General features: G+C 34.3%; 2 protein-coding genes across 2 annotated transcripts; both read left to right on the forward strand.

Annotated features, from left to right (window-relative positions):
• Positions 1-1,905: 1,905 nt before the first annotated feature.
• LOC123904275 (4-coumarate--CoA ligase-like 6) lies at positions 1,906-4,204 on the forward strand (the record flags this gene model as incomplete). Its single annotated transcript, XM_045953958.1, has 6 exons — positions 1,906-2,979; positions 3,057-3,246; positions 3,487-3,632; positions 3,722-3,789; positions 3,877-3,979; positions 4,077-4,204. Coding segments are annotated over 6 exons (1,695 nt in total), but the record flags the coding sequence as incomplete, so codon positions are not given.
• A 5,357-nt stretch (positions 4,205-9,561) lies between these two features.
• LOC123907617 (probable pectate lyase 4) lies at positions 9,562-12,821 on the forward strand. The gene is made up of 5 exons (XM_045957953.1): positions 9,562-10,003; positions 10,847-11,198; positions 11,599-11,809; positions 11,897-11,965; positions 12,320-12,821. Exons 1-5 carry the CDS (start codon positions 9,745-9,747, stop codon positions 12,557-12,559), a joined length of 1,131 nt encoding a protein of 376 aa, XP_045813909.1. The 5' UTR covers positions 9,562-9,744; the 3' UTR covers positions 12,560-12,821.
• The last annotated feature ends 10 nt before the right edge of the window (positions 12,822-12,831 follow it).

Genomic DNA, 12,831 nt, shown 5'->3' on the forward strand with positions numbered 1-12,831 from the left:
ACGGTTCCTTGTTTATGCTTTGTCTTAAGTTTCATGTTATGTTTTGTGGCTTTTGTATTCAAGCTTCATTTGTTTCTCAAATTCACATTACTTATGCTGCCATGAACTGCTGCAGAGTTATACTTACTTACGCCGAATCGGACTAAAAAAACACCAGAATAACAAACAATTTTGTCAATTGAACTAGGACTTGTCTGACAAATAACAATAATTTATGTAAATGATATATATAGAATAGAATGTAATTGATCTTACCTAATCAGAAAAGTGACCGTGTCCGGCGTTGTTCCGTCCCGACGCCGGTAAAAGGAGGGGGTTGTGTACCTGTAGGTACTCCGACGCTCAAGTCAATGAGAGTGAAACAAAGGTTTTCTGTAAGTGTAGAATGCGTACCTGACTCCACTGCATGAGTGGAGTATATATAAGTTGTGCATGAAACAAAGGTCTTCGCAGGCTGCTCCTTATTGGGCCTTGCTCGACGGTCCAGTTAGCAGTTTCCTCAGCTTTTGAGCATCTAGGCTAGGCTCAATCCAGAACAATAATATATATCTTATTATTGACTAAATGATCAGTCTTATGAATCTCAAAAGAATATAAGTTGTATGAATATTTAGAAAGTCTATTGAAAGTCAATGGGTCAAAGATCCTAGTTGGTCCATTGATGATTGACGTTGAGTTTGGTAGGGAGGACCACAGTTCGATTCCCCGCATCTACGATCGAGAGGAGGCTGAAACCACTTGATGCCAAAACTGACCCCCGAACCAAATTAATTAAGCAGTCCAGTGGACCGGATACTGGTGGTAAAAAAAAATACAGCTTCAAACCCATTTCCAAAGACAAAAAACCATTACTAGAATCTTGTAAAAATAAAAAGCCACTACTAAAAGTACAATAACCAAAACGTATGATTTGCCAAAACCAGTAACATCATTTGCCAAACAAATTACGTAACAAACCTATTGTCAAAATCAGTATAAAAAACTAATTTTTTTTAGAGTCTTGCTAACGAGTGCCCCCGGGGCACTCTTTAAGTATTCCATTAAAAGAAACTTTTTATTCAAAAATTTAAACACTCCAATTTCCAATGCGTTAACTTTACGCATTTTCGTAAAAATTCTATAAAAAACTTACTATTTAAGGGCTTAAAGAGTGCCCCGGGGCACTATTTAGCATTTGCCTTTTTTTTAATCATGACTATATAGTCTTCCAAAACTCTTAAAAATTGAAGATAAGAAATTTTAACGGAGATTCATAACGTTGGTAAGGATTTAGCTTTAGATCCAACAAAATTTTAAATTCAAATTGATATAAGGACTTTGATGGTGAGTAATATATAAGTACTTTTGTCATCTTATAATTTATTAAGTAACAAAATTTACAACTTATTTTTTGTTAGAAACAATTATAGAGTTTAACGATTATGCTTTATTTTTTTTAGACACACGACATCCAACTCAAAAAGACCATTTAATCCGGAGAATACTGGTCTCATTAGGGTAAATTTAATTTTACACCGATGTCCGGTAGAAATCAACTATATTTCAGGTACACTAAAGTGCGTGTAGTGGAGTGATTTTGTGGAACAGACTATCGCGGTTGGATGAAGGTGAAAAAGTAAAACCCCCTTTCGTTGGTTCATGTCATGTGTCTGAGCGAAACCCCCTTTGCATGCCTACTCTTCCAAACACAATTTCCAAATTCCAAATATGATGCTTATGGTTCCAAATACTCCACGTTTCCAAATTCTAAACGTGGTGATTATGGTCCCAAAACGTAGCTTTTATGCTCCTAATTCATATTAATATTTCCACAAACACATTCAATTGTACACCAAATTAGGCAAATGCCATGCCTCATTCTTTATAAATGGCATTCACATTTCACACACCCAACAATCATCATAAATCATAACAGCATTCAAAATTTCAACAATAGCTGCAAATTTCAACTTCAAAATGCCCCAAAACACCATCACTCACCCTCACTGGTATTCATCAAAAACTGGAATTTACAACAGTATACACTCTCCTAGGAACATTCCAACCGACCCTTTTCTCGACCTTGTTTCCTTCATTTTTTCTCACCCTCATGATGGGGTTTTGGCCCTTATTGATCACTCAACTGGGTCTTCTATTTCTTACTCAAAGTTGCTACCTTTAGTCAAATCAATGGCTTCTGGTCTTCATAAAATGGGTGTTTCACAACGTGATGTTGTTTTGCTTCTACTTCCAAATTCAATTTACTATCCCATTGTACTATTAGGTGTTATGTATCTAGGTGCTGTTGTTACACCATTGAATCCTCTAAGTAGTGCTGGCGAAATTCGTAAGCAAGTTAATGATAGTGGTGCAAGTTTTGCTTTTACTATACCTGAAAATGTTAAGAAACTAGAGCCATTAGGCATGCCTATTATTGTTGTGCCAGAAAATGAAAAGGTTTTGAAGCATGAATCTTTCTCATGTTTTTTTAACCTGATTTATGGTAACTTCGATTTATCTCAAAAGCCGGTTATTAAACAAGAAGACAATGCTGCTATATTGTACTCTTCCGGTACAACAGGTATGAGCAAAGGAGTCGTTTTAACTCATAGAAATTTTATTGCTATGGTTGAGCTTTTTATGAGGTTACAAGCTTCTCAATATGAGTACCCTAGTTCCAAAAAGGTGTATCTAGCTGTTGTGCCAATGTTCCATATATATGGTTTATCGCATTTTGCCATGGGATTATTGTCGTTGGGCTCAACAATCGTAGTAATGAGGAAATTTGACATTGATGAGGCTATTACGGCAATTGGTAAATATAATGTTACACATTTTAATGTTGTTCCACCGATATTGTCGGCATTGACAACGAAGGCAAAGGGTGTTAAGGGAAGTAAGTTGCAGAGTTTAAGACAGGTCACTTGCAGTGCAGCACCTTTGAGCATAGCAGCCATCAATGATTTTGTTCAAGCTTTCCCTAATGTTGATTTTATACAGGTAAAAAACCTTGGAATAAAATTGATCTTTGTTTGATTATGTTAAGAATGTGCAGCTGTAAAATTGTTTCTTTTTAGGGTTATGGAATGACTGAGTCGGGAGGAACAGTAGCACACGGCTTCAATACAGAAAAGTTTCACAACTATTCTTCACTAGGATTGTTAGCTCCAAACATGGAGGCAAAAGTAGTAGACTGCAATAGTGGTGCATTTTTGCCTCCAGGCAGCAGTGGTGAGATTTGGTTGAGAGGGCCTTCAATTATGAAAGGTAAAAAAATCTGTGTTTTTCTTAATAGATATAACTAAAAATATTAAAAAAGGTTTGGTCTATTGTAAGCAATCTTAACCTACATTTGCATGAGATTGATTCAATGACTTCAACTGTTTTCTTTGAAACCTGAAAAAGGTTTGGTATATTGTAAGCAATCTATATTCCTTAAGCCTGTTTTGTTGCTATTCCAATGGAAATTTGAAACTATTAGCAAAACATTTTTCCTTTATTTCATAGGATACTTGAATAATAAGGAAGCTACAATGTCAACAATTGATCAAGATGGTTGGCTACATACTGGAGATATAGTTTATTTTGATCAGGATGGATATTTATATTTGTCTGATCGATTGAAAGACATGATCAAATACAAGGGCTTTCAGGTATATGGTTTTTGGTTTTATTAAAAACAAAGTGATGATACATATTTGTATGCATTGTTCTCATGTATATCACACATGATATGTTACAGATTGCTCCTGGTGATTTAGAAGCTGTGTTAATTTTGCATCCAGAAATAGTTGATGTCGCCGTTACAAGGTAAGTATATGAACTTCAATGTCTTTTATTGTGCCTCTTTGGACATATAAATATAACCTCAAGTGTTTATATCATTTTCCATATCAGTGCCAAGGATGAAGAAGCTGGGGAGATTCCAGTGGCATTTGTGGTTAAGAAGACTGGAAGTGTACTTTCTCTAAAGGACGTTATCGATTATGTTGCGAAACAGGTTCTTCTTGATATTTTAATTATATTACTACGTACTTGCATCAATGTCATGGTGTCTATATTAGTATTGGAATGGTTTTAACTCTTATTTATGGCAGGTTGCTCCACACAAGAAGGTTCGGAAAGTTGTCTTCACCGACAAAATACCGAGATCTGCGACTGGAAAGATCCTCAGAAGGCAACTCAGAAATTACTTAACTTCTAAACTCTAAAGCAATTTTTAGTGTAATAGAATAAAATTACCAAAGACAATACATAGTGGGTTATGATAGCATGAAATTAGTTGACTATGATTGTTTTATTACATACATGATACATTAAAGGAATAAATTATCTTTACTAGTCTAGTATAAAAGGAAAATACAAGGTTCAAAGTAAGTATTCTACCCAAAGTTTCTATCTTGACATAATTCATGGTTGAATGAATTTATCAAATCCAAATTATATATCAGCAAAGAAATTAAGAAAACAATCATAGCCACACTGCCACACATATATGTTGATATCATTGGCTTGAAGGTATATTAAAATTTAAAACTTAAAAAGAAGTTATAAAATCAAATTAACCCATTTTAATGCTTTTGAAAGCCTACAAACAAATACATGCACTGATTTGCATGAATCCAAGATAAATTTAAAACCAGTTCAAGAAATCTGAGTTGAAACCAAATAACTTCCTATCTAAAGTATAAATAATACAAAAATGCCGGAAAAAGGAAAGAAAAAAAAGAAGGTCGTTAATCTAATTAGAGATGCTTGGTAAGGAGCTGGCTAACGTTTAATTGTGCAGCAACAGCCTTAACTTGTGCCACCATGAACACAAGCCACAGGTAACAAAGAAATATCATGATTCGGTATAGATAATATTGGGTTTGCCATTCAACAAAGATATGTGCTACTACTTGGTGTAAACACAATCATAACAAGACTCTTTCAACATATATTAATTAATTAGCAAAAATATCTTCATACATAAACATGGAAATAGGATCATTAAAACCAATATATCGCTGCAGAGGAACTTACTTTCAATGATATGAAACCAAACTTTCAACATAATCCTTGTCATAGACATTGTTGACAAACCAATATGTATTGATTCTTCTTGCCCTATTATCTCTCCAGTTATAAAGAAGTGCTCTGCTTTCCCGATTTTTTGTCAATATAATAGGGTATCATTCTTCTCTGACAGGCATAATGGAAACAAACTAAAGTACGAGTGACCATTTAATTGAAGATCATGATAACTAATTTTAAGAAATTGAGTCTAAGAGTCTTCAACTCCAAATTCTCTCATTTGCCATATAATAAAATGAGTTTGTTTGAAATCATGAGAAAAACAAAGACAATCATTTAACACACTTAGATTTGGCATAAGAATGTGGGGTTCGTATTTCTTGCAACACTTAGATTAGACAATCATCCAACGGTGAGTTGTGATGTGTAGGAATGTGGGGTTCGTATTTCTTGCATTGAAGATGCAGGCTTTTGGGCCAGAGATTCATTGAAGTGTCCCGCCCTCAGACCATTGTGAAAAGCCGCTAGGATTTGAAACCTTTATGGTGGCTTCGCTAAATCTAGCCAAGTAATCACGCAATGATGCTGCGTGGCTTTCGCGATTTGAAAAAAGGCTAGTTGACGTGACTTTCACGTGTTTTGATCCAGCAAATTGATGGATGAATTTCTTGTGGAAGTCGGCATAACTTTCAATATAATTTTTTGGAAGATTCATGTACCGGCGTAATGCTGCGTCCTTGAACATTCCAAATAGCAATTTGCACTTTAAATGCTCTGGGGCAATTATTATGGCAGTTTGCGTGCCTACCGCCGTTAGGTGTTCTAATGGGTCTGTTTTTCCATAGAAGGAAGGAAGGTGAGGGACCTTGATTCCTTCTAGGACTTGAGTGTCCCATAGGTGTTGCGCTAGAGGTTGAGAATCAACAACACCTTCTCCTTCTTCCTCCTATGAAGCTCTTTTTTCTTTCTCACGCTCTTCCGCTCTCTCTGTCTCAATGGCCGCCATCTGGGTCTGCAAATGTCGAATTTCGAGGATGGCGGCTTGCAGGGTTGCAGCGTTAGAGTTATCATGATTACTATGATCTCCAGCCATGTGAAGATGTTCGTTTTTTCGTCTAGATTGACGTGGTTGGCTGAGAAAAACGTTTTTACCTCAGCCCCACGGTGAGCGCTAAAATGTTCTGGTGAACACTCAAGGGGGTTATATTATTAATAATGTGAGAATAAATTTACATAAGTTTGATCAATGATGGACCGATGTATATGTGTCTCTTTTAGAATGAATATGTGAAGCTATTTATAGGCAGCAAATTCTTTCTTCTCCAAGTTTGATTCCCTAGTTCTTCGGCCATCACCGTCTTCTCCGGCGAGCCAACGTAAAATTATGGGTGGTTATTCTTTCCTTCGTCCTCAAACTATGGAAGGTCATGGAGGTGATGATTTCTTCCACGTGAAGCTAAGCAGTTTAAAGTCTGGGAGGAGAAGATATTTTGGGCACGACACAGTGTTATAGACCTGTTAGCGCCACGTCACTTCATCTCGCCACGTCACTTTATCTCGCCGTCTCGTCTATTGAGTCTTTATGGATCACTTTTGATTGGGCTTTGCTAATTTGAACTTATTGGACCTAATTAATTTTCCTTTTAGTCCATTGCCCGGTCCACAAAGTAAGTGCATCTCATTCTCTTTGTTGTTTATTTAGTTCTTCTATCTTTTGTTGTATTGTGTACGATGTATTGAACTATTTGAATAATGATAATTTTTAATTCAATGGACTTTTAGATGTAGCAATAAAATTTCAATCCAATATGTAACAATCAACCCGTTCTATTCGCCACCCGTGCAATCTGACACTTGAACAAATCGACTACGTAGATGGTCGGAATTGAAGTCAAATTAAATGGTTGCGATTTTTATCAGTTTTGTGATTTCTGGCCCAAAATCGACCGAAACTAACCGATGCTCAGGCCCGTAAAAAATGGACCCTGACACAGCGACATCACTAATAATAATATAAGAAAATAACATAATGTAATGTAAACCCACTTGGAGTTGGTCTAGTGGTGTTGGCTTGGGTCCTTGGAGTATGCTCCTCTCAAGATCTCAGGTTCAATTCCCCCTGGTGCCAATTTTTGTGGGCTAAGTCCTTACAAAGAAAAAAAAACTCTCGCTTTAAATGGGCTCCCGCAAGTGGACGGTGGGATTGGTCCTCTTGGATTAGTCGGTCCTAGGGCCGGATACCCAGTTTTTTTTTTAAAAAAAAAAAAAATGTAATGTAATAGTAAGTATCGGTGTATGACACCAACACATATATATATATCTGACACTAGGACATACCTAATTCGAAGAGTGTCTGAGAGTTTGAAATAATAATTTCGTCGTTATCTCTTAACTCGTATTTATCAATTACTAATATATTAAAATCGATTACGACCAAAGTTCCTAATTTATCCTTATTATTGTTAACCACGTTCCAAGTTTTATATTCTTCATTGTAATTTTACTAAAACAAATATTTTTTAAAAAAATATAGAAAGATAATATGGTTAAAAGTAGGAGCAAAATAGATTATACATAGGAATAAAACATAACAATCTATACATAAAAATAGATAAAAAAATTAATTTATATGCACCGTCAGTGTAAAGTTATTTTACACATGCATCCAATAATATACCGACACATCATGTATGGTATTTAAAAACACATGATGTGTCACATTCATTAAATGATGTGGCAACGCATCATTTGATATATGTGTAAAGAATCTTTACACCGACTGTGCACAACAATTAAACTCGAAAAAAAAACAATAATTAATAATAATACAATAAAGTTAATCAGTATCGAACTTACTAAATTACCTTAAATATTCCTAATAAAATTTTTAATCTATTACTATTACTAATATATTAAAATCGATTACCACCAAAGATCCTAATTTATCCTTATTACTGCTAACCACGTTGCAAATTTTATATCATTCATTGTAATTTACTAAAAAATCTTTAAAAAAATATAGAAAGATGATATGCTTAAAAATAGGAATAAAATATATTATAGATAGGAACAAAACTTAACAATCCCTACATAAAAATAGGGAAAAAACAATAATTAATAATAATTTAATAAGTTAATTAGTATCGAACTTACTAAATTACCTTAAATATTCTGAATAAAATTTCTAATTTTTTTAATTTAAAATATACAATAAAGTTAATTAGTATCGAACTTACTAAATTACCTTAAATATTCATAATAAAATTTCTAATTTTTTTATTAAAAATATACACGAGACCATTATTTGTCACTAAAACATAAAGAATTGAATAAATAAGTTTATAAGAAATAATTAACACAATAAGGCCCTGTTTGGGTTAGCTTATTTTTGAACTTATGCAATATAAATTAGATTTTATGCTATTCTATAAGTTCACACTAGTGAAAATTGTATTTTTATAAGCTATTTTATCATAAACTATCTTGAAAAACTTATAATAATATATAAAAATTGCATTAACTGTTTGAATAAGCTAATCCAAACGGGACCTAATTCCACTTATATTTTAACAATATTATATAACAAATTTTTAAATATTTAATTTAAAATAAATTTTCTGTAAAAAACTCAAATATCTATCTTTAAACTAGTTTAGCTTTAAAACGAGGCCAATGCTAGGGTGGGAGACCATGACATGTCTCTCACCGGTGCACCATATGATATGTGGATTGGATTGAATGTGTACATGATATTATGGTGTACTGTCAGTATTATATTATTTATTAATTTTTTTGAAAAAAAAAAGTTTTCAATTTTTCCGGATAAAATTTTTCTATTTTTTTTTTGGAAAAAAAATTTCGGTTTTTTTTTTCGAAAAAAAAGTTCCAAATTTTTAAGGAAAAAAGTTTCGATTTTAGAAAAAAACAATTCCGGAGTCTTTGCTGAACAAAAAAGTTTTCGTTCTTTTTTCAAAAAAAAAAAGTTTCGGATATTTTCCGAAAATAAAGTTTCCGATTTTTTTTCTGAAAAAGATCCAATATTTTATTCGGAAAAAAAAGTTTCAAATATTTTCTATTTTTTTACTCTTTTTTGTATCGACAATAATTTTTAGGTGAACATTTCGAAACTATTTTTCCCAAAAAATCGGAAATTTTTTTTGGGAAAAATCTGAACTTTTTCCATAAAAAAACAAAAACTTTTTTTTTTTGAAAAATATCCGAAACTTTTTTCCCGAAAAAAGAACGGAAAATTTTTTTCCCAGAAAAACTCTGGAATTGCTTTTATGTGAAATCGAAATTTTTTCCCCCAAAAATTAGGAACTTTTTTTCCAAAAGAAAAAATCGAAAATTTTGTGCCCGAAAAAAAGATAGAAAACTTTTTTCCAGAAAAATTTAAAACTTTTTTTTTTCAAAAAAAATATAAATAATATAATACTGACAGTACACCATAATATCATGTACACATTCAATCCAATCCACATATCATATGGTGCACCGGTGAGAGACATGTCATGGTCTCCCACCCTAGCATTGGCCTTAAAACGAATAACAATAGCGCTGTACTTTGTAGCACAAAAACGGAAGCAGGGATGTCGGTTAGTTACACTGTGACAACAACTAACATACACTGTAACAAGGAAAGGAATAAATTGAAGTGAGATTCGTTACCACCATAAATTTATTTGTTATTGTCACTTTCGGTTGCAACAATTCAACAGAGAACTGAAAGTTACATCACCACAAACACAAATGGGTAACGCACATGGACATCATCATCGCAAACACCGTTTTTCCGTTCCAAACAACACGGTTCCTCCTCCTACTCCACCTTATAAATACGGTTCTACTTCTCAGCTTCATAATCCACCAAACAACAACAACATGATTTCTTTGCCTTACGCCAACGCCGACATTACTCTCCGTTCCCTCGCCGCTCAGGCTGAAGGCTTTGGCCGCTTCGCAACCGGTGGACTTCATGGTTCTCTTTATCATGTCACATCACTCTTAGGTAAAGGTTTTTTTTTTTTTTACTTTATTCATTTATGATAAATTCTTGTTACTTTGTCAATATTATTAATAAATTCTTAGTTTCAGTTTAGTAGCTTATATTGAAATAGAAGGAAACTTAAGGTAGAGTGCAGGTGGCTTACTAAAATAATGGATAGGGCTGAACATGATAATTTCAGTTGTATTGTCGTGTTGATCTGTCTAGTACTTACTTTTTACAAATCAAACGGACCCTAATGTATATGGATCATTTTAGAGTAAATGAGAATTTAAGTACTTGAAAATTGAAATTGTAGGGGACTATCAATTTACTATCTCAAATTTGCGAAGTCCTTGAAATTGAACGTTAGTTTTCCAAATTTAGTATCACAATTTTGAATTTTCTATACCTGTCTTGATGCAGCATTAGACTATTCAAGTTAATAGGTAAATCTTTCGTTGCTTTTGCTGAAGGTTTAACAGGGAGATATTTTGATGGAGGGACTAAATTTATCGGTGTCCCTTAATTTATGGGATTTGGACTGCATGCAGTTAGGACAGACCTGACCGTCTGATTAAGATCGAACGGTCCAAATATAAAGCAGTCATACAGTCCGATCAAATCTTCTTTCAATCAGGAACATCCGATCATGATTGTACGGTCAGATCTGTCCTGACTGCAGGACTGCATGCAATCCAGATCCAGGACTAATTTCTTTTCCAAAATTAATTTAAGGGACTAATTTGCTATTTTGTAAATTTGAGGACTTGCTCAATCGTTAAGGGGGTAATTTGCTATTTAGTCAATGATTTTATTAAACCAAATTGGCTGTGATATTGATATGTTGGATTGTTATGAATGTAGATGATGGACCGGGATCATTGCGTGACGCATGTCGCAAAAAAGAGCCTTTGTGGATTGTGTTTGAGGTTTCTGGTACAATTCAACTTTCGTCTTACTTGAGTGTGTCATCATACAAGACCATTGATGGAAGGGGCCAAAGGATTAAGCTGACTGGAAAGGGTTTTCGGCTGAAGGAATGTGAACATGTAATCATTTGTAATTTAGAGATCGAAGGGGGCAGAGGACCTGATGTTGATGCTATTCAGATTAAACCTAATTCAAAACATATATGGATAGATCGTTGCACTCTCAGTGATTTTGAAGATGGGCTCATTGATATCACTCGAGGAAGCACTGATATTACAATTTCAAGGTGAGATTAATTGGATTTAAATTCCTGTAGTCGAGAAATTTGTGGTCTGGCAATTTGGACTGTCCATAGGATGACTCACATTCTCACATAGTGTTTTCAATCCAATTTAAAAAGTTGGAAACAGGCTTTTAAACAGCGTGTGTGGTAACGATTGCTGTTGTGTTGTATTGTATTGCGGCCAAATCTGGCCATAATCGTAGCGCATTATGGTTTCTGCCGCATCAAAATCCGATGTCTCAGCCCAAGTTTTATGATCTTTACCCGTTGGTTTAGATTGTGTAACTGCACCAAATGGATGATCCCCTAACTGCATGGGGTCTGGGTCGGAATTGTATTTCTTTTACGCACGATTTATTTAGGCTTTTATTGGAGAAGTTTTGATTTCCTCCACTGTTTGCAGGTGTCACTTTCATCAGCATGACAAAACAATACTCATTGGATCAGATCCCAAACATGTTGATGATAGATGCATGAAGATCACCATACACCACTGTTTTTTCAATGGTACTCGACAAAGGCATCCTCGTGTTAGGTTCGCAAAAGTACATCTGTACAACAATTACACCAGAAACTGGGGTATATATGCTGTTTGTGCAAGTGTTGAATCCCAGGTGATTATGTGCTCATTGTTCTCATTGTTTTTAGGGTGAACTTCTAAACAAGTTTTGATTTATCATTTCATTATTTGTGGATACCAGATATTCTCTCAACATAATATCTATGAAGCGGGCCAGAAGAAGGTTGCTTTTAAGTATCTTCATGAGAAGGTTTGTCTACCTCTTAATAGTTCTCAAGTTATGCTTTAGCTTGTATTGGAATCGTTTATATATTAAGCAATACTTCAAAGGAAATTACAAATATGGCGAGGAATTATGAAATACTTGCTCATGATATTGATCACTTCCTATTGTATTTGTTTGTATCCGAGCAATTTGGAAGTTTGTTTTAGTTTGCTTGATGTGCTAATATTTTTCGCTTGACGTACAATTGATACTAGTTATTTAGTTATTTGCGTTACCATCTACTATGAAGCACAGACACAAACACATATTTTGAGGATCATTTCTACCGACTTTTCATGACATATCTGATGAAAGATTGATTTGGTGACATCTCCACAGGCAGCAGACAAGGAAGCTGAAGCAACTGGACACATAATTTCTGAAGGAGATATATTTTTAAACGGTGCTCAACCAGGGTTGATGACAGAGAATATTGGCATTAAGGTGTTTCATCCGAGTGAACACTATCTCACATGGACAGTGGGAGCTCCTACAGATGATCTAAAGCAAGTTCTTCATCACTATACCGGATGGCAATCTGTTGCGAGGCCAGCCGATCAAGCCGTTTGCGCAGAATAAGCATTCACCATCGGCTGTAAACTGAACTGATTGATCTCCTTTGCCCCAAGTCTATTTTAGGACTAGCAAGTTAGTTTTTAGTTCATGTGTACATATATAATTATAAACATAAGTGCAAGTGCATTATGTATAGTCTACTAGGTCTTACAAAGTTACAATACTCTCAAGACCTGAAAGCTTTACAATAATAATACTATGATTTTGTTAACATCAATCAAATGTTTAAGATTGAGATTACCAAAGTGGAAAGTTTATTTAGTGAGATGTAATAA

This window comes from Trifolium pratense, linkage group LG2 (genome assembly GCF_020283565.1).
Source record: "Trifolium pratense cultivar HEN17-A07 linkage group LG2, ARS_RC_1.1, whole genome shotgun sequence".
Taxonomy (NCBI): domain Eukaryota; kingdom Viridiplantae; phylum Streptophyta; class Magnoliopsida; order Fabales; family Fabaceae; genus Trifolium; species Trifolium pratense.